Source organism: Pelodiscus sinensis, chromosome 4 (genome assembly GCF_049634645.1).
Source record: "Pelodiscus sinensis isolate JC-2024 chromosome 4, ASM4963464v1, whole genome shotgun sequence".
Lineage (NCBI taxonomy): Eukaryota > Metazoa > Chordata > Testudines > Trionychidae > Pelodiscus > Pelodiscus sinensis.
The window spans coordinates 65,401,488-65,429,319 of NC_134714.1; the positions used below are offsets into that span (position 1 = coordinate 65,401,488).

Genomic DNA, 27,832 nt, shown 5'->3' on the forward strand with positions numbered 1-27,832 from the left:
CTGCACCAAGGGTATTCATGAAGATGCTAGCAGCTGTCGCTGCTCACCTCAGAAAGTAAAGAATCACGATTTACCCATACTTAGACGATTGCCTTATCAAAGCAAGGACCAGTCAAGACTGTTACCAAGATATCATTACTGCGATAACTTGTCTTCACTCATTAGGCTTTCTAATAAATTATGGCAAATCAACACTTATGCCAACCCAAACAATCCAATTCATTGGCGCTCAACTCAGTTCGTTCACAGCCAGAGCCTCTTCACCGACAGACAGATTCACTCGCATCAGTCAACTGGCAAAATCCCTTCAAGATATGCCAGTAGTAAGGGTTTACGACTGCCTTCAACCATTAGGTCACATGGCATCATGCAATCCTGTGGTCCCAAATGCACGTCTCTTTATGAGATGCTTCCAGGGTTGGCTTCGAAGCAAGTACAAGCCGCACATCCATCATATGAACAAAATGATTACACTACCACACCCAGTGAAAGCATCCCTACACTGGTGGACAAAATCATGCAACCTGTGCATAGGCATTCCCTTTCGAACTCTGGAACCCTCTGTAGTTGTCACTACAGACGCATCCCTTACGGGTTGGGGTGCCCATACAGAAGGCCGCACAGCACACGGCCTGTAGTCTCCAACAGACCTCATGCTCCACATCAATGCCCTCGAACTCAGGGCAGTTCACCTGGCATGCCAACAACTGTTACCCAATGTCACGAGGATACATGTAAAAACATATACAGAGAACACCGCGTGCATGTTCTATATAAACAGGCAAAGCGGTTCGCGGTCACACACCCTATGCCTGGAAACTATAGCACTTGGGAAGCGGATATGTGAATGTCTCGGGCTAGACACCAATTCCACTTTTCCTGGGGCCCTCAGTTCAACGGCCGATGTCCTCAGCAGAGCTCTGCCACAAGAGCACGAATGGGAACTCGACTATACGCTCCTTAGTGACATAGTCAACCGATGGGGTTTCCCAGATATAGATCTATTTGCCACTTCAATAAAGAAAAAATTCCAAAGTTATTGCTCCAGGGCGGGCATGGGGAAAGAGTCCTCCAGAGATGCTCTAGTTATAACCTGGAATGTACTCCTACATTATGCTTTTACCCTATTTCCTCTCCTCAATAGAGTCCTCATAAAGATTCTGAACGCCAAAGTTATCCTCATTGTACCCTGCTGGCCCTGATAGCCATGGTTTCCCCTTGTTCTCAGGCTAGCAATACATCAACCAGTCATGCTTCCAAACGATCCCAACATTCTTTATAAGCCAGGGATCATGTATACTCACCCAGTTTTGCACACTCCATCTCAAGGCGTGGTACCTAGATGGTTCACGGGCATAGAACTGCAGTGCTCTCAACAAGTATGTGATGTCCTCTTACAGAGCAGAGTACCTGCAACAAGAAAAACATACATGAGCAAATGGACTCGATTTGTTTTCTGGGCAACCTCTCGTAACATACGACCTCAAGACGCTCCACTTCCTGATATACTGGAATACGTTACACCTCAGACAATCACATCTCTCCCTCAGTTCAATCAGGGTCCACCTAGCAGCCATTGCAACCTTTCACACAACAGTGGAAGACACCACAGTCTTTGCACACCCAGTAACTAAGCGATTTTTGAAAGGTCTTCAGGCTCTGTACCCAGAAGTCACACCCCCTCAAGAGCCTTGGGACTTACACTTGGTGCTAACAAAACCGCCCTCACAAAACCGCCATTTGAACCCATGACAACATGTTCCCTACGCCATTTATCCTTAAAGACGGCATTTTTGGTAGCAATAACATCAGTCCGCAGAGTGAGCGAGTTGGCTGCCCTGATGGCAGAACCACCTTTCACCATATTTTTTTTAAGGACAAGGTCATGATGTGACCGCACCCAAAATTCCTCCCCAAGGTGCGCTCCCCTTTCCATCTGAATCAGACAATATACTTACCAGTATTCTTTCCAAACCCCCACGCTAATGCTTTTGAAGTTCAGATACACACCCTAGATGTCAGAAGGGCTCTCTCCTTTTACATCAACAGAACAAAATCTTTCAGATTCTCTCCTCGTCTTTTCGTCTCCATTGCAGATCATAGCAAGGGAAAACAAATGTCATCACAGAGGTTGTCACATTGTATCCCAGATTGCATTGCTACCTGTCATTCCCTAAATGACCTACCTCTGCCAGTTCCGATTCGGACATACTCCACAAGGGCAGTTGCTGCATCCGTGGCTTACCTAAGGAAAATCCCACTACATGACACATGCGCAGCAGCCATGTGGTCATCAGAAAACACGTTTGCAAACATTATGCACTCACCTCACGACTCCTTCAGCATACAAACTAGCAAAAGCTGTACTACAGACGGCATATTGACCTGATCCGAAGTCCCTGCCTCCATAAGAAAATATTGCTTGAAGTCACCTCATATGGAGCACCCCTAGGGACGCTTCTCGATGAAGAAAAGGAGGTTACTCGCCTTCCTGTAACTGATGTTCTTCAAAATGAGCGTCCCTGGGGGTGCTCCATATGAGGAGCTCCACTACCCTCCCTTCTTCCCCTCTACTGAGGAACGCCCTTATAATAACATCTATAATACATTATTTGCCGGGTTCCAGATAGAGAAGTAACTGAAGGGAGGGGAGCTGTGCATGCGTTATAGTACTGAGGGAGGATTGTGCATGCGCGGCCCCTGATACATTGCTGAGAGAGAGATCCGTCGGGAAGCTCTGAGCGCTCAACACTTCATGTCGAGCACCCCCAGGGACACTCATCTCAAAGAACATCAGTTACAGGAAGGTGAGTAACCTCCTTTTTCTTACATTTAATTTGCTTATTATTACCCTTCCCCTTTGCACACACAGTCCTTTCTAAAGTGCCTTCTTGTCCCCATTCTTCCATGTTCAAACAAATTTACTGTTTATTATAAGTCAAGCTTTGTATTTCAAAATGTCTGTGAAGATATACAACGTATTATACGGTTTAGAGAGTTTGTGCATCTGTCTGTCCTTTTGCCTGTGAATCCGTTTGTTCAAGAATGCCTCCAAAGCAGTAAGAGCTATGACCAAATTTGGTAGGCAGTGTCGAAGCAAAAACACGCTCCTCTCTGTTTAGGCGGCTAACAATTGATTTGCTTTATTGATCAGTAAAGCAAAGTGAGCCAAACGTGGTCCCAGCAAAGTCGGGCCCAGTAAAGCTGCTAATACAATCAATCCTAGTATCTTTATACCCTTAGCCAAACAGTCTGACGTCAGGGCATCCAATTACGGAAATCCTCAATTAAATTTGGAAAAACAAAGCCTTATCAACAAGATGGCGGACAGGTACGAGGGAGTACATCTCCTGTCCCAACCAGCCCAATTAACACATACCAATAGCCCATCCTGCAGGCCTCTTCTCACGGGGTGACAGAAAGTTCACTCTGGTCTACGTGCTTGAGAGAAAAGCTGAAATGGTTTCTGATATACAAAATGGTTTCTAGCTAAACATAAAATAGCTTCTACAGCAGCTTCCCCTTATCATAAATAAAGCAAAGTCAGGGTTTGGTTGTGCAAAGACAGTGGGATGCACCTAGACTGTGATTCTTACCAAAAGGAAAGGGAATTGTGTGATTTCAGGAGCAGTTATGAATGACTACGGGGGGGTAGCAAACACGGGGAACAGATAAACTCACAAATGACCAGAGGGTACAGCAAGCATCCCAGCTTTGGAGAGCAGCCCCATGCTGCCCTTGGGCTGCCCCCAGGGAGCAACCACTGATTGAGCTTATGTGGTCTCCTGCACCACTCCCTTGGTTCGGCCGTTGGGAGAAGCCTTCAGGCAACCGGCATAGCCCTGCTCTACCCCAGGCCAGATACATCTTGTAGTGTATCCATATATGAAAAGCTGTTCTCTTCTGAATGCCTTTGAGTGGAAATGGTTGCTGGATTTTCATCTTCAAGTGATGTCTCTGACATTCTGGCCTCCTTTCATTATATTCTCTACATCCTGTAGTGTTTTTGTGCTTTTAGAAATCTTTTTCATGAAGATAAACGGAGTTGTATCAGGGAATGTTATGACTAACACAGAAATGTGTCTTAATGACTGTGTAAGTCAGACTGACATTTTCCACTCTGTTAGTTCTTTATTTGAAATTAACACATGGCTTCTTTTCCAATAGAAACCCCAATTCTGGAGCAGAAAGCAGAAGAATGAGGCAGAGGCTTTTGCTCATTACCGCCAAACACATACAGCAAATGAACGCCGACGTCGCAATGAAATGAGAGATCTTTTTGAAAAGCTAAAAAGAGCACTAGGACTGCATAGCCTCCCCAAGGTCTCCAAGTGCTACATCCTAAAACAAGTAGGTATTTTACAGCTCAAATCATATGGAGAAAAATTCCTTTAATGTGGGGCAAACTGGCATCAGGTCTGAAAAACATTGTAATGATATGAGAAATATTTTAGATGTGAGTGCAGAAATGCTTTTCTCCTCTATGCAATCGTTTCACAATAAAGTAATTTGAGGAGAAATGAATTCACTCCAGAGATAAACTTTAGGGTTTAATGGGATGCGCTCCCCTATCTTCTACGGCTTCTTTGCGAATTTAACGCTCGAAAGTAATTGCCTTGGCAAGTTTAAATTGGACAGCTAGGCAGTTAGAATAATATACATTGAAGACAAATCTCCCTAAGGTAAGAAAATAAAGTTCTTTGTGAAATATTTTATTTCAACATAGGATTTAGATAGAAAACTGTAAATGAAAGGAAACAACCAGCACGTAATCAAAGCCATAAATAATTACATTTATCTGTATATTACATTCCTTGGGCTTTGTCAATTACCTGTTAGACGTACGTTTATGAAAAACAGATTCTGTCAAACTAGATATCTTTTTGATGAAGTTACAAGTTTGATTGGTAAAGGTAAAAGCGTTGATGTAATATACGTAGATCTTCTGTAATGCATTTGATTTGGTATTACATGGCAGTTTGAAAAAATTAGATGTCAAATTAACATGGCACACATTAAATGAATTAAAAGATGGCTAACTGATAGGACTTAAAATGTAATTGTAAGTAGGGACTTATCATCAAATCATTGTTTCTAGTGGGGTTCTGCAGGGATTGGTTCTTGACATTTTTATTAAAGACCTGGAAGAAAACAAAATAATCAGTGATGAAGATTGCAGGTAAGAAAAAAATTGGAGCAGTGGTAAATAATGAAAAGGACATGCCACTGAGACAGTGTGATACGGATTGCTTGGCAAACTGGATGCAAACAAACAATATGCAGTTTGATATGGTTAAATGTAAATGTATACTTCTAGTAGCAAAGAATTCAGGCCATACTTACGGGATGGGGAACTCTATTCTGGGGAGTAGTAACTGAAAACGTTTTAGAAGTGGTGGATAATCTCTGAACATGAGTTTCCAGTGTGACACTATGGCCAATAGAGCTTGGATATATAAACAGAAAATATGAAGTAGGATAGTGAAGTTATTTTATCTCTGTATTTAGCATAAGTGAAAGTGCTGCTGGAGTATTGTCCAATTCTCGTGTCCACAGTTCTAGAAGGATGCTGATAAATTGGATGGGATTCAGAGAGGAACCATGGAAATGATTAAAGTCAAAATGGTTAGAAAAGGTGCTTTATAATGGTAGACTGAAGAAGATTAATCTATTTAGTTTAATAAAGAAAAGGTTGAGTGGGGACTTGAGTATAGTGTTACATGCCTGCATAATTCTTAATCTTGGAGAGAAAAGGATAATATGATCCAATGACTGGAAAGTTAAGCAAGACAAAATCACACTGGAAAAACAATATAACTTTCTAATAGGGATATTAAGAAGTGGGTAGTTTGCTAATGGTGTAGTCAATAGAATTTTTATCGACTATACAATTAGTCGATAAGGGAAGGCCGCTAAAGGGCTCAGTCCTGCGTCGCGCTGGGTCTGGGATCTAACCCCACTGCGACTCTGCATTTAAAAAGTAGGAGCTCGTCTGCCTTGCCCACCTACCTCCTATTAAATTTTAAATGCAGAGTTGCAACATAGTTTGGTCCTGGACTGGCGTGAGTTGGGACTGTGCCAGGCTGCCTGCTCGCCTGGCTCCTACTATGTTTTAAATGCAGAGAGACAGTGTGGTTTGGCCCTAGACCTGTGCAAGCCAGGACTGAGCTGGGCTATCTGGTTACCTGGCTTGTGGTATGTTTTAAATGCAGAGCTGCAGCAGCGGTAGGTCCCCTACTGCATCTTTGCATTTAAATGTGTAAAGTCGATAGCATAGCTTATCGATTAATCAATTATACTTACACAACCCTGCTTTTTAACAGCAAGAATAATTAACAACTATTTACCAACAACAATTTACCAAGGATCATGATGTATTCTCCATCACTGAGAATTTTTAAATCAAGATTGGGTGTTTTTCTGAAATATATGATGTAGGAGTTATTTTGGGGAAGTTCTGTGGCTTTTGTTGTACAAAAGGTCAGAATAAATTATTGCAATGGTCCCTTTCAGTTGCATTCAGAGAAACAATACAACATGGTCACTGAACTTCCTTTTCTGTCTCCTGATTTCTTAAAGTAAAGATGGAAAATGTCCGTAGAGAGACTTTTAAAATGCCTTTTTTTGACTGGGAAAGGAGAGCTACTTTTATTTCTGTGTTGTATGCGTTAGCTTGGTCTCTAACCTGGTGTTTCTGACATGCTTCTAGGCCTATGAAGAGATCCAGGGGCTGACTGATCAGGCAGATAAACTGATTGGGCAGAAGAACTTACTGACTCGCAAACAAGACAGTCTGATTCGTAAAGTATCCACACTTTCAGGTGAGGTGGTTTTAGGGGACATAGTGGTTAGAGGAGTGAAAGAAAGAACTTACAGGGCTGGGAAGGACTAGGGTGTCACTTAGGGGATAGGTACATAAGTGGTAGAATGTGCAGATAAAAGATTTAGTATTAGCTCCTCAAAGATACTTAGGGACCTAACTTTCATTAAATACCTTTGAGAATCTGGTCCACAGATTGTAAGAAAAGAAGACTGATTTTTGGGATGGGGTGTATTTGTGATAGTATAAAGTACATTGTCATAAACACAGAAAAGTATTTATTTCTTCAAGCAGTAAGGGCCACAGGTTCTACAGTGGATCTTCAGCTCACGTGCAGCTTTGAGGACAGCATTTAGACCGGTCAGCCACTAGCTTAGGGAGACAACTCTCCTGTTAAGGAGACATACTACTTTTGTTTCAGCTCCACAGGTAAAGGAAATGTGGACATACCTTCCTGCTGCAGACCATTAGGATCCTAGTGTCAGTACATGGAGCTATCCAAAGGGAAGAATATTTCACTGCCTTCAGAAACAGAGTTTTGTCCAAAGAGTCTTTCTTGTATATCCTCAATAGCCAAACAGGGTTTGATCTTTGGACATTAGTCTGGTGCTGATGCCTTTCATGGCATCCTTTCAGCCTTCCAAAGGGTCTGTCCCTATACTTTCTGTCTATCAAGTGGCTTTTATGATGATAACTGCATCAGCCAGATGGAGTATGGAATTAGTACTGTCCTGAGAACACAAGTACTGCACATTCCATGTTGATAAATTAGTTCTTGGTATGATTCCAATAGTCATCGTAGGTATGTAAAGCCAACTTCATATTTTGTAAGTTATGGCTGATAGGACTAAAGTCCTTCTCTCTTAACACAAAAAATGTATCTAGACAAATCTAAAACAGTAAAGCATTCAGGCCCAATATTTGTAATCAATTGGCTGTAAGCAGGAAGGAGAGAGTGTTTTTCATAGTCTTACATGTCTAGGTGGATATGGTGGTTTATACTTGAGCCATATGAGGCAAAAAAATTGCCGTTTTAGTAAACTCTGATCACACTCCATAAATGCAATATGTGGGTAGAGACCTACTGTTCCTAAAAAATCTGCAAGATAGCCTGACTTTTTATAATATGCTTCAGAGCTGATAGGTAAGCTTCCTCTTTTGCTGTAGTTGAAATGATAGTATTGACTCCGTAGTACCTCTGTCACTTGAGGGACAGCCTGTGCACAGTTATATGTAGTGTGGTTATAGTTGTGTTGGTCTGCTCTCTGGGGCTCCAAAGCTTGTGGTTCTCATCAATAGAGAATGTCCAGTAGAAGATATTACTTCACCCACTTTGTTGTCCTGTGTATAGTTATGAGTTTTGATCATATAACTAAATTGCTAAATAAATTCTCAACGTGCCTACAGACAGTTGATAAAATTCCATTGTATAGTCTGTGGATCTTATTGTTCTAAGAACTATTAAGCTTACTCTAAAATTTCCTTTCTTTGAATAGTAAGATCTACAAGTCTGAACAACTTTGGGTAAGATGAAGGATCTCCATTCATAGCTAAATAAATAATGTTCTTATCCCCAGCTGTCAGTGTAGTTGTAGATAAGGACAACACAGTATTTATCGTAGCAGTGAAACTTCTCAACTGGCAACCTGTCCAGCGGGGAGAGAGACATCCCTGAGCCATTGGTTATTAGGTCTGAATTCTGTGTATTAAAGCTGCAGACAGGCTGAAGACCAATTTTAAGATCTATCTTTTCCCCTTGAAGAGAGTAAAAGTAGATATATTTTCCTATTTCTGTGATGCGCTGTAGATTGTTCTTTGGAGAGTAAAGGGAGTGAACTACCAAAAAAATAAATTGCATTGGGGTAAACCTGCTGGTTCTGTATGGTTCCATTCCAACTCTTAGTCCTGGAAGCAATTAGAATCCAAGGACATTTTGACTCTCCCTCTCCCTCTCCCTCTCCCTCTCCCTCTGTTAATTTTTTTGTAGGTAAGACAGAAGAAGTGGTTCTGAAGAAGTTAGAATACATTTATGCCAAACAGAAAGCGGTAGAAGCACAAAAGAAGAGGAAACAAGTTGAACCAGAGGAGACTGTTGTGTCCATGAAGCCCAGCAGACAGCAAGAAGGATCCTCCACTTCTTCCAAAGAGTTGGGACAAATGATTGTGACAAATAGGCGAGGGAAGCCATTAATACTCGCGAGGAAAGGAGGCCAGGCTGCCGGTAGGTTGGGATATGTTTGATCTTATCACACGGGGTGGGGGGGGGCGGGAAATATCATTGGTAAGGCTGTGAGTCTGTCATGGATTTTGTGACTTTCTGTGACCTTCATGATTTCTATAGTGGCTTGTGTGACTGGTCTAGGGTCCAACTGAGCAGCTCTGGCAGTCTCAGGGCCATCTGCATTGGACACTGCTGGGGCAGTTTCAGACCAGCACTGCCCCTTCTGGTTCGCGCAGCAGCAGCAAGAGATTGAATGTGAAAGGGGGCTCGTGGCTGAAGAAGGAAGTTAGGGCATAGGAAGAAATGAGAGCTCTGAGTGGCACTTACTTAGGGGGGCTTCTTGGATATCTTGGTTGGGGAAGGGAGTAGCTGCCTGCTTTGTATAGCCATTTTGCTATAAATGTATTAATTTCAGACACAGTCAAGGTAAAGAATCAAAGCAAGAATGTTTCTGTATATTAGGGTTATGTATGTTTTACATTTTAAGGTAGAGTTTAAGAAAGTCTAGAAATTTACAGAAATCACATTAATTTCCTCTGTGATTGGATAAGTGGGGTCAGAGGTTTCTACGTGGGGAAATTAAGATAAACCGAGCTTTCCAGTTGCTATCCGATTTTAGCTGAGAAAACTGTTCTAATTAGCAAAGTGGGCTGAGGACACTAATATTGATATTCACTCAAAAGAGAGCTGTTGTCAGCTAGTAAGTATCTATTGGTTAAAGGCTCTAAAGCATGCAGTGTCAGAAATATCACTTTCAGTGTGGGGTTTTTATTTGTATTTTTATGCAGTGGAAACCACATCCTCTCCTGTTACGTTAACTACTGCCAGCCTAGTGATGACTCCACAAGGGCAGGTGCTTACACTGAAGAGTCCCCTGATGCCAGGACAGGTAGCCACTGTTCCTTCCACACTCCTGCAAGCTGAGCTAAAGCCTCAAGTTGCTAGCAACACAGTTACAACACAGCCAGGTAAGCTCACATGAGAGCAGGTTTACTGGAAGAATCATAGAATACTAAAACTGGAAGGGACCTCGAAAAGTCATCAAGTCCAGTCCCCTGCCCTCACGGCAGGACCAAGCACCATATAGCTAGATCATCCCTGATAGATGTCTATCCAACCTGCTCTTAAATATCTCCAGTGATGGAGATTCCACAACCTCCCTAGGCAATTTATTTCAGTGCTTAACAAGCCTGACAGTAAGGAATATTTCCTAATGTCCAATCTAAACCTCCCTTGTTGCAATTTAAGCCCATTTAAAAATTGTTATTGAATCTATCCCTCTGTTCATTTATGCACTTCAGTTTATAAAATACAATTTTCCCTGTAAGAAATTATGTGCTTCACCAGTAGTATCCTTTATAGAATTCTTTCTGTAATTTTACAACTTTACTGACTAGGGTAGATTCTCACTGCACTATACCTATTACATAAAACAGCGATACTTGATTATACAACCAAAATGGTAATCAAATCAATAGAGCTATTTGTTTTTATCATTAGATAAATAGAATCTGTTGAATGTTACTATTCCTAAATTAAAGAGAAGGGGAAATACCTGTAATGTTGTGTAGAAAGTGAGTCTGTGTCTGATCTCTATTAGAAAGAGAACAATCAAATAGCCATTTCTTAGACCATTTTCAAAGAGTGGTATACTACCATCTACAGCATGGGTCTGTTGTGCTATATTTTCTATTTTTGAGTTGTCATTAAAAAAAAAAATTGCTTTTCTTCCTGAATAAGGTATTGCATCTGTGATGATTCAGCTACCGGGCTCAACTGTTCCTGTCCAAGTGAAAGGTATCCTCGCTAACTCAGCTATTCCCATTACACTACCAACCATTGCAAGTAACCCAGGGCCCCCACCTGTTGGATCAGCTGCAGAACTTGCTTCAGGTAAGTTCTCCATTCACAAATCCTTGTGTGAGGCTATCAAAAGTTCTCTTTAAAATATTTAGGGTCAGCTTTTCTTCAGAATGGTAAATAACATTGCATCTTACCTTCACAGTTTTATAGCACTCAGTACAATTATGTGCTGGAGTACAGGGGGCATTTCTTTCACCTCCTGTTCATTCAACAGCACTTAAGATTTGAGCCATCTTGTACTTTCATATCTGACACTATTATAGCTGAAACATTTGACAGAAATATTGTGAATAGGACCTAGGGAGAGGATAGTGGATGTTTATATTAGGAGCACTTCATGTCATCCAGAGCATAGAACTCCCAAGAAGAGACCATTCACCATCTTAATGGAGTTACCCATGTAATAGGGTGTATGCAGCTAAGAAGAAAAGGAAAAGGGTCAATTTCAGATGTAGGACTAGGGAAAATCTGACTACTGTATCTGCGAATTCTTTTGCTACCAGTAAATGAGCACAGAAGGTCTCTGAAATATGCAGTATCATTCTGAGGGGCAAAATATGCAGGAAACATAATTTTCTAGTGTACAGCCCAAAAACTACTGTGTAAATAGTAAGTATTTCTTGATGGGAGTGGCTATTATCTAGCTTTCACCAACCCACTTCAGAAATTTCCTCTGAAGAAGCTCTGGAAAAGGAGAGACTGCTAAACTGAACTTAGTGTATGATTGCTATAATTCCACTAATAGTTAGAATGAAGTAACAATTACTCTAAAAAATTAATGTAGAAATGGCACTTTCGTACTTGACAGACCTGCTCTATAGTAGTTATAGCTATTGATGTCAGGGCAAATGAATAAATACATTGCTTTTACTTCTGGAGAGCCGGCACAGGTAAGAGATAGTGTGTAAGCATTTTCTGTTTTGTGCATCACCAGAAAAAAATTGAGGAAAGTTCCAATCAGTTTCACTTGTGTTAGTCTACTGAAAGCAGGGGGAATTGCGCACACATTATTGAGGGACATATCCTGAAGATACAGGATTGCACAGGTATAAATGAGAGCTGAATTTTGTCTGCTACCAATTGTGAACTGACAGAGGGAGAAGATACTAAGCTGAGTTTGCAAGATCAGGCCGTAGGGGGAATGAACATCTTTCAAATGTGTTCAAGTTAAAAATAAATTCTGATAGGTAATAGACATCATGTGATTTCAATGATTCACTCTTCAGAGTAGTATTGATTGTTAAGTTTGTAGAGTTAAAAAAAAAAGTACAACCAGTTCACATCTGTGTATTAAAGCAGATGTTTTAAACTCTTTATAGAGTTGGTTTTGTTGGGGGGAGGTGATATGGGAGAGGGAGGATTGTCTTCAGCTGCAGTCATCAGTGAACCCTGATGGCTTTTGCTTTGTTTGGTTTTTCAGAGTGTGAAGATTCATTTGTGATGCCAAAAATTGTCAATGTGACATCACTGGCTGCTGAAGGGGGAGTAAATTTAAGCCTGAATAGAACCAAGAATTCTCATGTAACCCCAGGTGCTGGTGCCCAGACATCTGAGCAGTCCCTGAAAGCAGGACCTCATGAAAACAGGCAGAATGAGGACATCCTTTCAGAAGAAAAAAACAAGGCATCTCCTGGAGACAGCTGTGGAGATGGGAGAAGTGCCACAGGGCCCACGGAAATTTTCCTTGAAAATAAAGACAACAGCTTTCCACAGATTCAGAATGTACCTACAGTAAAAGACTCTTCAGAGTCCTTTGCTAAAAAGCTTTGTATTGGAGAGTTTGTTGGAAACCAGGGGAGGAAGAAAGAGATTGATCAGGGAGGGGAAAGGTTGAAGCCAAAGGATTTTCCATTCCGCAAGCTGCAAGTTAAAGATCTCAAAGACTCCAGGATAGAAATGGAACTGAGGAAAGTAGCCTCTGCAATGGAGGAAGCAGAACTAGACCCAAGTGAGTTACTGGGCAGCATTGAAGAGAGTGATGACACTGATGAAACCCTCACTTCACTTCTCAACGAAATTGCCTTTCTCAATCAGCAGCTGAATGATGACACTTCTGGCATGTCAGAGCTGCCCAATACCCTGAGTTCAGACTTTTCCCCAGAAGACTCTGAAACTCGCAGGGGAGCTGCCAGTGACCTGGCTGCTGCAGGTGGATCCTCCTTCCCGTACGGTCACTTGGGTAGCAGTTTCAAGGCCCTTTCTGAAGTTCGCGAGAGTAGTGGCTCCATAAGCCCCCTCCTGCTTCACCTAGAAGATGATGACCTTACGGATGGTGAGAAGAACTCTGCAGAACCTTCATCTCAAGCAGATATTTTGAAGATAGTGATAGGCTCTGACATGAAGGACCCACTTGCCAAACTCTCAGTAACTGATGGTGGTCACGGTAAAACTTTAGATCCCTTGGCAGAGACCAGTGTGTCTCCTCCAATCCTGCAAATGAAAACCAATCTAGAAGCTGGTAATACTGACACATTGTGGAGGCCTATGCCCAAACTGGCCCCACTTGGGTTAAAAATTGCAAATCTTCCATTAGACTCAGAAGGGCAGAGTACCAAGGTGATGCCAGTGTTGGCGCCTGTAGTTGCAAAACTGGCACCCATTGGTTTAAAAAGTAAATTACCTGCAACTGACCAGGAAGAACAGGACAGTAAAATAATGCCCACATTAGCCTCTGTGGTTGCAAAATTGAACAGTATTGGGACCTTGCCTTCAAATTCTGCAAGTAAATAAATGCTTGGATTTTTCAGTGGCTGAAAGAAAAATCGGGAGCAAATGTGGACTATGAAAGGAGTTGGTGTCTTGAGTTTTAATATCTTGTGTCTTCAGACACTTGTTTTCTGTACACTGTAAAGAAAATATGGTATCAGTGCACTCTTCTGACTGAGGGCAGGCCCCAAGCTGAGAAATCAATGCTATGAAACTTTAATTATGTTACCATGAATTTTACCTCACTGCTGTGTTCTGGATGTTCCTTTCCCGGAAAGAAAACAATATGATTTATTACCATTGCTGGGCAAATGGTATTCTTCCAACAGTGGATCCTTGATAAATAGAGTATGAAATTAGAGGTCTGATGGACTCAGGCCACTGAGAGATTCATACCTTACCAGAGATGCAGTTGTTTCTGGATGAGGAGAAATCAGGCATATTAGCTCTTGTACCAGCCAAATTAACTATCTATGCAGAAGCAGGGTTGCTCACATCTGCAGTTTGTGCAGAGCCCACAGAATGTAATAAGCTTGTGTAAAGGAGATTTGGAGAAAGCTTGTTCAAACTGGTTGCCCTGAGTGGAGAAAGGGAGATCAGGGATAGATTTCTCAAAATGCTAATGTCAAAAATTTCCATTCTTCAGTGCAAAAGAATTTTCTTCCTCCTTAGGCTTTCTATTAGTTCCTGCCCACACCATTTCCATATTAAATCTTAAACTCCCATCATAAGGTAAAGAAGGAAATTTTTGTAGTCCAGTCAGAGTTTGGATAATTGCAACAACCAGTGATGTATTTTTAGTTAGCTAATTTTAAAAAGATAATACCATGCAATGTTCTTCCTTGAGCATGCTTGGCATAAGACCGCATCCAGAATGAACAAATTCCGATAGGAAAAAAACCATCTGGGTATCAGATTGCTAATTCTTTAAAAGCATCACTGAAGTAGTTTGTGTGTCATTTGTCTCCGTTTTGCCTCTCCTTCCCTTTTTCCTCCCTTCCTCGTGGTTCTTAAAGACATACACATCTGAAATTCATTTACAGGAAGTGACCCTTTCAGGATGATTGGAACATAAAAATAAATGTGTGCATGTGCATGTCCTTCCAAACCATCCATTGTTTTACAAATTCAGGAAAGGTACTCAGTTTGCTCATTGCATTTACGCAGGATGTGTATAGCAAAACAAAACAAAAAAGCTCATTACCAGGGAAATAGGGGCAGTATTTGAATAGCAAAATGTATTTTTATTCTCTTCTGCCACCACTTATTCTAAAAACTGTAGTTACTCTTCACAGTTAAGCTGTTGGAAGTGAAGGCCTGCAGACTGTAAAGATATTTATATTTTTGTATAAATTTTTTCTTTTCATAGTTTCCTTGAATGACATTTTCAGCCTAGAAGAGACATTTGTTAATGAGTGTATAAATGATTTTTTCCTACCTAGTTTGTAAATAATTTTTAGGTGCTCCTAAAAAGTAAAAATAACTGCTGTGAAAAATCTGTAGAAACTGGGAAATGGCACATTTTGCCTTTCTTGCATAATTGTATTTAGGAATGTAATCCCTGCTCTTATACCTGAGCAGAGGCAGTTGGGATTCCACATGCTGCCAGTTCTCCCCACTTTCCCCTATTGTGATGCACTAATGTAGAAACTTTCATCTCTCCCAGTACCAAGGCTAAGCCTGTGTGTCTGACTTTCACTTGCAAGTGCTGTAAGTGAGGTTCTTCCACTGTTCAGAAGCTGTGTCAAACTACATTTAGTACAAATGTATTCCCTATTCAGTACACTGCAGCTACTGGACTTGTGTCTGGAATGGCTGTGTCACTGGGTACGTATGCCATTTGGTGTTCTTTTTCTTTGTTACAATTGTATCTTGGGCAGCAAAGAAAAGATATGGTTCTTAAGATGGGTATGCATAAAATTACTCCAGACTTTGTGTAATGGAGGTGTCTCTACTTTCTACAAGGTGAGTTTGAAAACAGTTGGATAGGTGGAGATTGCTTCTGTTACCTTTTGTATAATTTACAGTTTAATCTCATTTTGTGTCATAAATGCTAATCTTCCTGCACTAAAGGTTTGAAGAAGAGGGGATAGGTTAGCATAAGAACCATGCAAAGCCTTACAGCTATCGTTCAATGCCTTAGAAAGGGGAACAACTCTAAATACGTGTTTACACCTACTTAGACTTCAGAGGCTAGATTCAAACCTCATTTGCATCAGTATAAATCTGGAGTAACTTTACTGATGTCAGCAGAGTTACACCAGTTTTACACAGATGTACCCAGCCCTGCTGATGCAAAAGGGGCAAAGGGGACATCTGCCCTAGGGCCTGGCTGCCACCACTGCTACTGTGGTAACTGCAATAGTTGCGGCTCCATGCTCTTTAAATTGTTGCTGCAGTGCCACATGGCACACTCCAAGCATCTCTGAGGGCTAGTTGCCCCAGCTCCACCCCTTCCACCAAGGGCCCTGCCACTTCCGGGAGAGCAGAGCCATCCCCTGAAGTACCTTGTCCAAGGGCCCAGCAACTATGTTGGTCCCCCAGATATACCTGAGAATTTGGATCTGGGTATTTTAAACTGGCTGAAGTTGCTTGTCATTCTGCCCAAGACCGTTTGGTTTGCCATTAAATTCAACTTCTTGCTATGTGTGAAACAGCCACTAGCATTGCACTGAAGGTGTCTCTCACACACACACCCACCCACCCACCCACTAAATTTCCCCTCTATCCCTCATCGCTTCTTGATCCAAAATGGCTGCTGTTCATTTTCATGTTAGTTTTTAATCCATATCTGTACATTAAGAGAATTATGCCTTTCTCATTTCATAGAACACAGATAGCATTAAAGTCACTCAAATACTCTTTTGAAAAACCCTACCTGCCTTGTGGGTCTGTTGGCTATCATCAAGGTGATAGAAAATGTCTAGATACATATTTACAGTTGTACTGTTTGGCAGTCAGGAATTCTTGCTATAACAAAAAGATAATGTTGAGATGAAAGCTTGATGCCATAAAACTCACTAAAGTCTGCAGGAAGAGACCCCAAAATGAAAAGAACCAATAGGCACGTGGCCAAGTTAAGTGTTTGGCTGGTTCTGCCTAGCAACAAAACCCCTTTGAAAAGGTCATTAGGCTTTGATTTTCCTAGCCCTTACATATCATCTTTTAATTTCACTATCAATTTGAATGTCGAATCCCCTCCTACTCATAGCCCCAAAATGAATAGGTTTGGAACAAACCTTTTGGAAATTATGCACACTATTGAGAGACAATAGCGGGGTTTGGAATCAGGAGAACAAAAGAAACCTCTGCAAGGAGCACATTCTCATTAGACCACAAGTCCTGGAAACTTCATTTTTTTAGATATGTTTGTAAATAGACAGATGTTTTTAAGAATATAATGTAATGTCAGATTTAGCTTTTTTCCTTTTATATATTAAAATATATCTTTCCCTCTTTTCAGCTTTTGACAAATTGATATTTTTGTAGAAATCTAACAGTACAGGACTGTTCAATGACTGTATGTGTGTGAGAGAGAGAAAGCATAAAATTAAAATAAACCAATCAAGTTCAACCAGGCTTTGGAAATTTATTACTGGGATGGGGGGAGGGGAATCAATAGTAAAGTATTAATTGCTTTGGTGCAATCACACGCTCCTTCAGCCTGGCTTTGGACCAAGCCTCAGTGCCTCTGGCTCAGGTGCCTTGTCCAATGCCTCTGATATGGTCAATGGACTCGGACTGCTCAGTGTCCTCAAGCCTGCCGTCCCAACGGTACCCCTGGAACCTGTGTTGGTTTCCCATGTCATGCCAGGTATCGCGCTTGGTAGCCATTATATCAGTAGCACTAAATGCTTTTGGGCACCAGAATCCTCAAGGGCTTCCACCCTACAGGTGGCACACAAAGTAGAGGAACAGCCTTCAGCCTCCCCTGGACCAGCCCATCGCAGTGCCCTCTCTTGTTGTCACCCTGGACAATGCTTGGGCTCACCAGAAATTCCTTAAAAGGGTCACCACCAACCTTAATCTTCAGGTAGAGGAACTTGAGCCAAAAGATACCCTCTGGGGTGCTGGGACAGGCAACTCCAGCCAGAGTGGCTTTACTCTTCCATGATGGAGTAGCCAAAGTCGCTATAACCCTGTGGCAAACACCTTCCTCCATTTCTAAGCTGGCAGAACACGAAAACTTTGTACCAGCGAAAGCTCATGAGTACCTTTATTCCCATCCAGCCTCTAGTTCCCTGGTGATGGAGGCAGTCAATCACCATTAGAGGCAAGACAAATCCAGGTCAACTCCAAAATATAAAGACTCAAAGGGACATGAAATTTGGGCATGAAATTTATTCAGCTTCCAGCTCCGAGTGGCTAATAATCAGGCCCTCATAGCCTGCTATGAGATGAACATGTGGCAGGCTATCACTAAGTTCAACTCTTCTCTTTAGGAGGACTTGAAGAAAGAGTTTTGGGCCCTAAGGGAGGATGGAGCTATGGCTTGAGCAGTGCTCCAAGAGGCCTCAGATGCAGCAGTCACAGCAACCCATTATATACCCTCAGCTGTCTGTTTGCGGAGGCACCCTGGCTTCTCTCTGATCTCTCCCCTGAGGCATAGCAGTCTCTGCAGGATCTCCCCTTTGATGAGGTGGCCCTGTTTGTGGAGTAGACAGACACTAAGTTGCATGGCTTGAAGGACTCCCACATCACCCTTCACACGCTTGTGTGTATATTCTGGGGATTGCACATTAGAAATTCAAGCCCCAGACTGTCTGTTCAGCCTTCCCAATCCTATTATGACATGGGATAGGGCAAATGTATGAGAGTCAGGAAAAGACCATCTATCTTCTGCCCAATCCAGCTCCTCCCAGCCCACGGTTGACTCCAAACCCCCCTTTTGAGGATTAAGTTGAGAACAACATACCTCTCCTCCCGCCAGATCTTTCTCCTGTGCTGTTCTCCCACCATTTGTACCTTTCTCCTTCGAGTGGTGTCTCTGTGGGTGCACTCGGAGATTTTTGCCTAGCAGTGCCTTCCCGCATCGCACATTCACAGTCACCATCTCACACTGTTTTAGTCCGGTAGCTGCGCATGCGGCATGGGTTCCCCTCAGTTCCTTCTCTACCATCCTCGGCAGAAGACGGAGTCACAGCAGTGCTCTCCTTTCTGACTGGAAAAATAAAAATAGTGTAGTTCATTAGTAGTTTTTAGCCAGTTTATAGTTAATGTTCATTAGTTCTTGTCTGTTTAAAAAAAAACGGCTTCTGGGTTTTTTTCCTTCTGTTTTTTTCTCCAAGTTTCTGAATTCTACAACTTCTTCTCTTCAAAATGCCAACCTCCCCTGGTTTTAAGCAATGTGATTCATGCAGACACTCAATGCCTGCATCTGACAGGCATACTTCGTGCATAAAGTATCTTGGCAAAGGCCATGTGGCGTAGAAATGCCCACACTGCCAGAACATAATAGCCAGAGCCATCAACCAAAAGAGACTCCCTTCAACAACTGGAGTCTGTCTACTGAACCCAAGGCATCATTAACTCCTTGTGAGAGGACTAATTAATCACCCTCCAGGGATTCCCATGTGTCCTGGGCCTCTCCAGCACATTTGCCGGTGCCATCTACTTCTGGCACCACAGAGAAGCGGAAAACAGCATGTATGAAGAGAGCAGAATCAGAGACTAAGAGGAAGTCTAGCTCCTCTGCACTGACTGGTACCACACTGACCAGTACCGCTCCTCAGTTCAGCACCAGTGAAGTCTGACATGCCACCACCCTTGTGCCAATGGACACCTCTTTCCAATTTCCAGCCAATTGAAACCCAAACAAGCTCCGGGACTGAAGCCGAAGAAGGCTTCTCATAAAACAGCTGACACCTGGTACCGAGCACCACAGCTGTATGCACCGTCTCCACTAGTGCCAACCGCATCTTCACCTCAGTATTCTCCTAGAATCCACCAGCCTACTCCACACCAACAATCTTCAGAACATATTTCTTACTCACCTACACCATCAGCACTGGGCATGGCACTAGACTAGACAAGAGAGCAGGTTTTCTTCTCAGCACTCCTCAGCAATGAGCTCTGTGACTTCTTGGCATTCCTCTAGGCACTGACCATCACACCTCCCTCCACAATATCTGTGGTTTAATTCCCCTTGGCCTTATCTGCCACAACAGCTCCAACCCCAATGGCCCATGGTATCAATACCACACCCTTTCCTCACATCATCACTGAGCATGTGAGATGACGGCATCGACACCAGCACTTAGGGTAACACGTTCTCCAGCCACCATTGCACACTCCTCACCTTCTGGACCTCCACACTCACCTTCTATAACAACCCAAGCTGAGACAGTGGCTAAAGAGGACAACTTACCTCACTCTGACTTGGACAGCTCCTTCCTGGTTCCACAGTCTTCCTCTTCTCCAGATGAGGCGATCTTTCCCTCGTCATCCTCTCCACCTGCAGACAATTTGAAGCAATTTCAGGATTTATTTAAATGGGTAGCTCAGTCCCAGGATATTGCACTGCCGGAAGTGCAAGAAAAGCAATACAAATAACTCAAGATACTCCAACCAGCAACATCTTCTAAACTAGTGTTATCAATCAGTGAAACTGTTATGAAGGCATTCTGGCAAACACCAACCTCTATCCCTCCTACCAATCACAGAGCAAACAGAAAATATTTGTCCTGACCAAAGGCATGAATTTTCTTTTTTCACATCCCCAATCCAAATTCATTGGTCATGGACTCAGTCAATCATGGATCTGGACAACCCCAGTATAAGTCCACGCCACAGGACAGGGGGCATAAGCAGTTAGACATTTTTGGCAGAAAAGACTATTCCTCTGCCATCCTTCAGTTCCAAATATCGAATTACACTACTGTCCTGGCTAACTACAACCACACAAATTACAGTAGGCTACAAAAGCTCTTGCAAGACCTTCCAGAGCAAAAGAGGCTTCAGCTCTAATCTTTAAAGACAGAGGGTCAGTGAATAGTATGAACAGCCCTTTAGGCATCTAGGGACATAGCAGACATGGCAACCAGGGCCACAGCAACTGCAATAGTCATGCACAGAGCTTCCTGGTTACAATCTTCTGGAGTCCCAAGGGAGCTGCTGGCCAAGGTAGACCACTTCCTATTTGACAGGAACCAACTCTTTGTGGCCAAAACGGACAAAGTCCTCCATTCAGTGAAGGATTCCCACACCACACTGTGAACCTTAGGGCATGTACACCCTGTCTAATAAAAGGTGCAGGTAAACTCCATTTCAGAGACTGAGAGATCAACTACCAGAGACCACAGCAGAGACCATATGATCGGAGATCCAAACAATTGTCCAACAGAAGAAGGATGCAACACAACCATTTCTCCAACAACCAACCCACCATGTTCAAGTAGCAAATTTGAAGATGTGGTCGAAGGTTTGAGGAATCACCCCAGCGATCCAGTGCATAAGACCCCTTTTTTCCCCACTACCATTTAAGGCACTTTTGTTATCAGTGGGCCCTCATCACTATGGACAAGTGGGTCCTCGAGATCATCAATATTGGCTACACAGTCCCCTTCATTTCTATGCCCTCTACCCAATCTCCTTCCCTGTCCCTCTTCAGAGACCCCTCTCACATGACCCTTCTACAAGAGGTGCAAAAACTATTCAGCTTGGGGCAGTGGAACTGGTTCCTCCAGAATTTGAAGAAAGAGGGTTTTATTCCAACTACTTCCTAATGGCCAATTAAACAGGGTTGGAGGCCCATTTTGGATCTCAGGAAGCTCAACAAGTTCGTATGCAACAAGAAGTTCAGAATGGTGACTCTGGGCACTATTATATCTGCACTGGAAGAGGGGGACTGGTTCTCAGCATCAACCTTCGGGATACACATTTTCATATAACAATAGACCCTGCACACGGGAGGGAGGTTTCTCAGATTTATGGTAGGCAAAGACCTCTACCAGTATCAAGTCCTCCCTTTCGGACTTTCCATGTCTCCCCAGGTATTTTCCAAAACTCTGGCCATGGTCACGGCGTTCCTCAAGAGGCAATGCATCAGTATATTCTTTGAGTGCTTGCTCATGTCCATTCTAATTAGGTGTGTGCACACTGCATTCATGGATTCCAGAGCTTTTTCCCTTAGCCCTTAGTCAGTGAGCCCCCTGGAATGGCACCGCTATATCAGCTCATATATACCCCTGCTGGCCCTTCACCCCCTACAGTTCCTTCTTACCATCCATGATGGTAGCTGGAGCGTTGACTACGCTGGTAGTCCTTACCCTTAGTAGTGAAACCTTTGTTATCCGGCACTCTGTTAACCAGAAAACTTTGTTAACCAGCATTGCCCCCATCTACAATACTGTCACATCTTCAGGTGCACAGGCCTGGCTTGGTTAACCATGTTTGGCTTAACAATTTTTTATTTAAGAAATACTAATCATCTTTAATTCAAAATAGAAATGTGAGACCAACTATCTCAAACTACAAAACTACCAATATTAAAAACTTGAGTTTTACTATTATTGTCCATTGGTTTTTCCTAGGTTGATGGGACCCTCAGATAACCGGAATTTTTAGTTAACCGGGACGCCTTAATCCAGATAACACAGGTTTTACTGTATATAGTTCTCTTATTCTTTGAGTGGTTCAGTATTTAGTTTTCGTGTTTATCTTAGATAGTGTAAAAGTTGCTGAAGATAAGGGAGGTTTCTCCCTTACAGTCTCTCCCCAGCTGGGGAGGGGATGCCAGGGCCCAAGGGGTTCAAGCCATTTGCGAAGTGTTTGAAACTTATGCCCTGTGACAATCTGCATGACACTTGCTTAAAGTGTCTGAGAGGCCAATCGCACAGACAATTGTAACATCTGCAAGAGTTTGAAGCAAAGGACTAAGCGTGAGAGAGACACTCTAGATTCAAGCTTATCCTCATGGAGTCTGCTTTGCAACTGCCGGCACCACAGCAGGCACTGTCAGTGCGCAGCATTCCAGCCTCGGTGCGGGAAGCCTAGGTGGCACCAACGAGACAGATGACCACCTCCTGGAAGTCCTCAAGGCACCAATCTCAGACCCTGGCACCAAGGAAAGGAAAGGGCCACAGAAGCGGGTCCCAGGAGAGGCATGGCCACAAGGTACACCCTAAGGAGGGGTATTCGACCTCGAAGGTGCTCTGGGAGGTGCAGGTACCGACAATGCCTTTGCAAAGGGAGACTCCAGTACTGGAGGTGATAATAGAGGAATTCCAGTAACCATGCACCCCTGAAACTTTAGATGCAGCCCAGGGCATCATCCCTGGCACGGCCTGAGGAGCCTCACAACGTGCCAATACCGCAGATGGCTCTGGCACCGCCTAAATCAACACGGGGGCCGTGGTTGGCACCGGTATCGTTACCGGGACCCACGAGGGGGCCAGTACCCAGGCACTCTTCAGCAGCACTGGGGTTGCCAGCACCACAGAACCCTCCGGCACCATTAGCGTATGGGGGTTCCCAATCGGGACCTTCGGTGCTGTCTTAGGGTGCCGTTGGGACAATATATCAGTCAGTGCCTCCAGCCCCGATGCTAGCGATCCCTCCACCAGCACTGAGCGCACAGGGAAACCTGCGGCCATGGTCCAGAACCAATGGGAGCATAGGTCAACAGCTCCACTGTGGTTGGTGTCTGTTTATTCGTCCGAATCAGATACTGAATCAGTACGCTTGAGGAAGTCATATAGGTTGAGATCCCGGCTGTGCTGCAGTCTATTGTGAAGTAGGTGCTGATGGACTGTGACCCAACCTCCTAGGATACTGCTAGGGAGTCACCTAATTGGAATAGATATGAGCAAGCACTCAAAGGAAAAAAGTTAATGACCTCGTAACTGTTGTTCTTCGAGAGGTGTTGCTTATGTCCATTCCAAATCCCAGCCACCTCCCCTTCATTGGAGGACTCCAGCAAGAAGGAACTGGGGGGGTGGAGGGTCATCAATATAGTGGTGCCGCTCCAGGGGGCTCCCTGGTTGGACCAATGGATATTGCTAAGGGAAAAAGCTCCGCACACACACCTAATTGGAATGGACATGAGCAGCACATCTTGAAGAAGAACAGTTACAAGGTAGGTAATCGGTTTTTTTCCTACCTCGATGACTGCTTAACCGAACGTTCTTTATGCCAGCAAACACTAATCATGTCAAGCATCACCTTCAGACTACTTCTCTTGTCTGCGTCTACTTAGAAATCCACTCTTGAGCTGACCCAAATGATAAGAGTATATTGGGGCATTCCTAGACCCTGTGACGGCCGAGCCTGCCTTCCTTTACCCCAGTTTCAGATGCTTTGTGACCTTATCAACGGAGTCATACTTACCCCCTTCACAACTGCCCATATATGCCTTCAGATCCTGGAACACATGGCAGATACCATGTTCGTGGCATCCCTTGCGAGGTTACACGTGTGCTGCCTACAGACTTAGCTTATATCCGTTTACATTCCCAACCAACGCAGCCTCACAAGACATCTCGCACTTCCACCACTAATTCTCCAATCTTTTGAATGGTGGTCTACCCCAGACAACCTCCTCGTGGGCATACTCTTTCATCGCCCAGACCCATCAATGGTGATCACAACCGACGCATCGCTACTAGGTTGGGGTGCCCACTGTGACACGCAGACAGTCCAGGGCAGGTGGTCACAATCTGAGATGCGACTTCACATCAACATTCTGGAACTCAGGGCTATCCGCAATGCATGTGCACACTTCCTTCTCATCTGAGGCAGAACTATACATGTCTTCATGGGCAACACATCCTGTATGTTTTACATCAACAGACAGGTGGGTGCCCAGTCACACTCACTATGTGCAGAGGCAATCAAGTTCTGGAACTGGTGCCTGAAGAACGACATAACTCCAATGGCAATGTACATACCACGCCGACAGAACATCACTGTGGACAAACTGAGCAGGTACTTCTCGGAGCAACGCGAGTGGGAGCTCGGCGTCATTCTCTCAGTCTTCTGACAATGGGGATTCCCTGTCATAGACTTATTTGTGACAGCAGCCAGCCACAAATGCCACCACTTCTGCTCCCGAGCGAGTCAAGGCAAAAGATCAGAGGGAGACGCCTTTACCATATCCTGGACCCACTCCCCTTTTATATGCCTTTCCACCAACCTCCTCACTCTCCAGGGTTATCAACAAGATTCACTCAAACTGAGCCACAGTGATTTTAATAGTGTCCTACTGGCCAAGGCAATCATGGCTTCCTTACCTGAGTCATCTATCAATTGCTCACCTGATTCCCCTTCCTATCAGACCCTACTTGCTGACCCAACATCAAGGCAAAACTCTCCACCCCAAACTGGGCCTCAGGCAGAAGGGGCAGAGCCAGGACGCTCCTGTGCTTCCCCACCCAGAGACCCTGATTGGTATAGGGGTAGGGAAAGTCTTTGCCTTCCCCCCAGCCCCTCCTCCCTCCCACCCCCCGAGAGAGCTGGCGGTTCCCTTTAGGTTCATATTGTTTGTCCTTAGCCCTGTAGATTTTCATATTTACTTCCTGCCTCTCAGGCTACATCTACACTGCAGAGCTATTTTGGGATACCTTTGGTATCCTAAAAAAGCTATTCCACATCTTAAGAGCCAGCCCGTTATATCAAAATATAACGTGCTTGCTATTCCTATCTCCCCATAAACCTCGTTCCCCGAGGGTTCAGTGATGTTTCGGAATAACGCTTTTTTTCAAAATGAGATCAAAATAAGGTACGTGATTTGCATTGCACGAATTGCATCTCTTATTTTGAAGTTAGTGCTGTGTAGATGCGCCCTGAGGATATGTCTACACTACAGCACTAATTCAAACTAACTTAATTCGAATTAGTTAATTCAAACTAAGCTAATTCGAACTAGTGCATCTAGACCTAAAAGCTAGCTCGAATTAGCATTTTGCTAATTCGAACTAGCATGTCCACATCGAGTGGACCCTGAACCGAGGTTAAGGATGGCCGGAAGCAGTGCCGGCACGGCATCAGGTTAGGACTTAGAGCGTGGAGCTGCTGTCTCAGGCTAGCCGAGGGCTGTGATTAAAGGGACCCAACCCCCACCCCGGACAGACAGTTCTCAGGGGTTCTTTGCTCGCTTGTCTAACTCGATGAGGGACAGCAAAGCAGTCCTGGCTTGCAGTGCCCTGAGTGCCCACACTCGGCACATCACAGCACTCGGCCATGAGCCCGGCTGCACTTGCCGCAGACTGCCATCCGGAGGGGGGGGTCAATCGGGGCTGCAGGAGAGCTTCCACCCCGAGGAGCCCGCAGAGCCACCCCAGTCCTCCCCCTCGGGTGCTCGTACCCCATTCCTCCCTCACCTCCTTCCACTTACCCCTCCCTAGCCCCCGTTCCTGATGTACAAAATAAAGGACAGGTGTGTTCAAATATAGAAACTCTCTTTACTGAACAAAACTCGGGGAGACTGGGAAAAGGAGGTGGGGGAGGGAGGAGGAAACCTGGGAGGAGGGAGCTGGAAGGGGGAAGCCAGGGGAAGAAGGAGAAGGGAAAGTATCAAACTATGGTATGCCATATCTTCAGTACTGTATACAGATGTGATCGTCTCACCTCAGAAAAGATATTTTGGCCTTGGAAAAGGTTCAGAAAAGGGTAACTAAAATGTTCAGGAGTTTGGAACAGGTCCCATATGAAGAGAGGCTAAAGAGACTGGGACTTTTCAGCTAGAAAAGAGGAGACGGGGGGGGGGGGGGGGGGGGATATGATAGAGGTCTATAAAAGCATGAGTGGGGTGGAGAGGGTGCATAAAAATAAGTTCTTCATTAGTTTCCGTAATAGAAGGACTAGAGGACACCAAATGAAATTAATGGGTAGCAGGCTTCAAACTAATAACAAAGTTCTTCACAAAGCAAATAATCAACCTGTGGAACTCCTTGCTGCAGGAGGCTGTGAAGGCTAGAAATGTAACAGAGTTTAAAGAGAAGTTAGATAAATTCATGGAGGTTAGGTCCATGGAGTGGTATTAGCCAGGGGGTAGAAATGGTGTCCCTGGCCTCTGTTTGTGGAAGGCTGGGGATGGATGGCACAAGACAAATGGCGTGGTCATTGTCTTCGGTCCAACCCCTCCAGGGTACCTACTGTTGGCCGCTGTCGGCAGACAGGCTACTGGGCTAGATGGACCTTTGGTCTGACCCAGTACGGCCATTATGTTTTTATGTTCTAAGCTCAGGGTCGGGGTCTCACTCGACCACCTTGATTTTCATGCAAACCTGCTTCTGGGTGGCTAGGCTGGCAGCTATCCTGCCCTAGACGGCCCACTTTCCTGTGCCTAGTGCGGAGTTCGTGGACGCTAGAGGCTTCCCCCCAAACCTCAATGAGGTCCACGATGTCTGCACTAGACCAGGCGGGCGCCCACCTCTTGCGGCCCCGGGCAGGTTCCTGGGAGCCGCCAGCCTGGTCCCGGGAAGAGGCGGAGGGCTGGGTGGCAGCAGGTGGCTGGCTCGTGCCGTGCCAGGTGCAGGGACTGCTGGCTGGGTGCTGTCAGGCTTGCACCTGGCATGGGCACCGTAGCCAGACCATGCCCCTTTAAGGGCTCCGGGGCCGGGAGGAGGGCAGAAGAGTTTCCCTGGTGGTGCCCAGAGTGGCCACCAGGGCAAGCTGGGGAGGACTAGCCTCCCACTAGTTCGAATTAAGTGGCTACACAGGCCTTAATTCGAACTACATAATTCGAACTAGACGTTAGTCCTCATAGAATGAGGTTTACCTAGTTCGAATTAAGCGCACCGCTAGTTCTAATTAAGTTCGAACTAGCGGTTTGCCTGTGTAGCGCCTATGAAAGTTAATTTGAACTAACGTCTGTTAGTTCGAATTAACTTTGTAGTGTAGACATACCCTCAGTGTCCTGCTGATCACATCATTTTGAGTCACAACATTCCACACTTGTACAGACTTCAGAACCTTCATATAAATGAGGCTGTGTTTGGACGTACTAAATTTGTTATTCTAATGGGCTGTTGTGCAGTGTCCTGTAGGGCTCAAATGAGAAACCCTTCTGGAGCACCACCACCCATCTTAAACAAGCCTTGTAAAGAAAATCAGATCCTGCTTTCCGGGTCCAGCATGGATTGAAGATTGAGTTTACGGAATCTTTTGCAGGTGGCCATTGTGAATTAAGGCTATATATCTGCTGCTGTCTTTCAGGTGGGAGTAAAGAAGTCCAGAGAGCAGCTCCAAAGCCCTGCCTCACAAGTTTCTTGTTTTTATCCCTG

The 27,832-nt window shown here is 44.2% G+C and overlaps 1 protein-coding gene and 1 long non-coding RNA gene across 10 annotated transcripts in view; one reads left to right on the plus strand and one right to left on the minus strand.

Moving 5' to 3' along the window:
* MGA (MAX dimerization protein MGA) overlaps positions 1 to 17,052 on the plus strand; it is an 89,129-nt gene extending 72,077 nt beyond the window's left edge. For all 8 annotated transcript variants that reach the window (XM_075927161.1, XM_075927162.1, XM_075927163.1 and 5 more), the window contains 6 exons: positions 4,168 to 4,350; positions 6,710 to 6,821; positions 8,808 to 9,041; positions 9,830 to 10,009; positions 10,782 to 10,934; positions 12,325 to 17,052. In XM_075927161.1, coding sequence (XP_075783276.1) covers positions 4,168 to 4,350; positions 6,710 to 6,821; positions 8,808 to 9,041; positions 9,830 to 10,009; positions 10,782 to 10,934; positions 12,325 to 13,634 — 2,172 coding nt within the window. In that variant the 3' untranslated portion in view covers positions 13,635 to 17,052. The remainder of the gene's footprint in view (positions 1 to 4,167; positions 4,351 to 6,709; positions 6,822 to 8,807; positions 9,042 to 9,829; positions 10,010 to 10,781; positions 10,935 to 12,324) is intronic.
* Positions 1 to 24,073, minus strand: part of LOC142829132 (uncharacterized) — a 217,553-nt gene extending 193,480 nt beyond the window's left edge. Inside the window, exons 1-4 of one of the 2 annotated variants that reach the window (XR_012903449.1) lie at positions 23,937 to 24,073; positions 19,978 to 20,064; positions 18,526 to 18,771; positions 17,937 to 18,255 (exon numbers count right to left, since the gene is read on the minus strand). This is a non-coding gene — a long non-coding RNA (uncharacterized LOC142829132). Of the gene's footprint in view, positions 1 to 17,936; positions 18,256 to 18,525; positions 18,772 to 19,977; positions 20,065 to 23,936 lie in introns of those variants that run through there. The other variant, XR_012903450.1, reaches the window with a different exon arrangement.
* Positions 24,074 to 27,832: the final 3,759 nt, after the last annotated feature.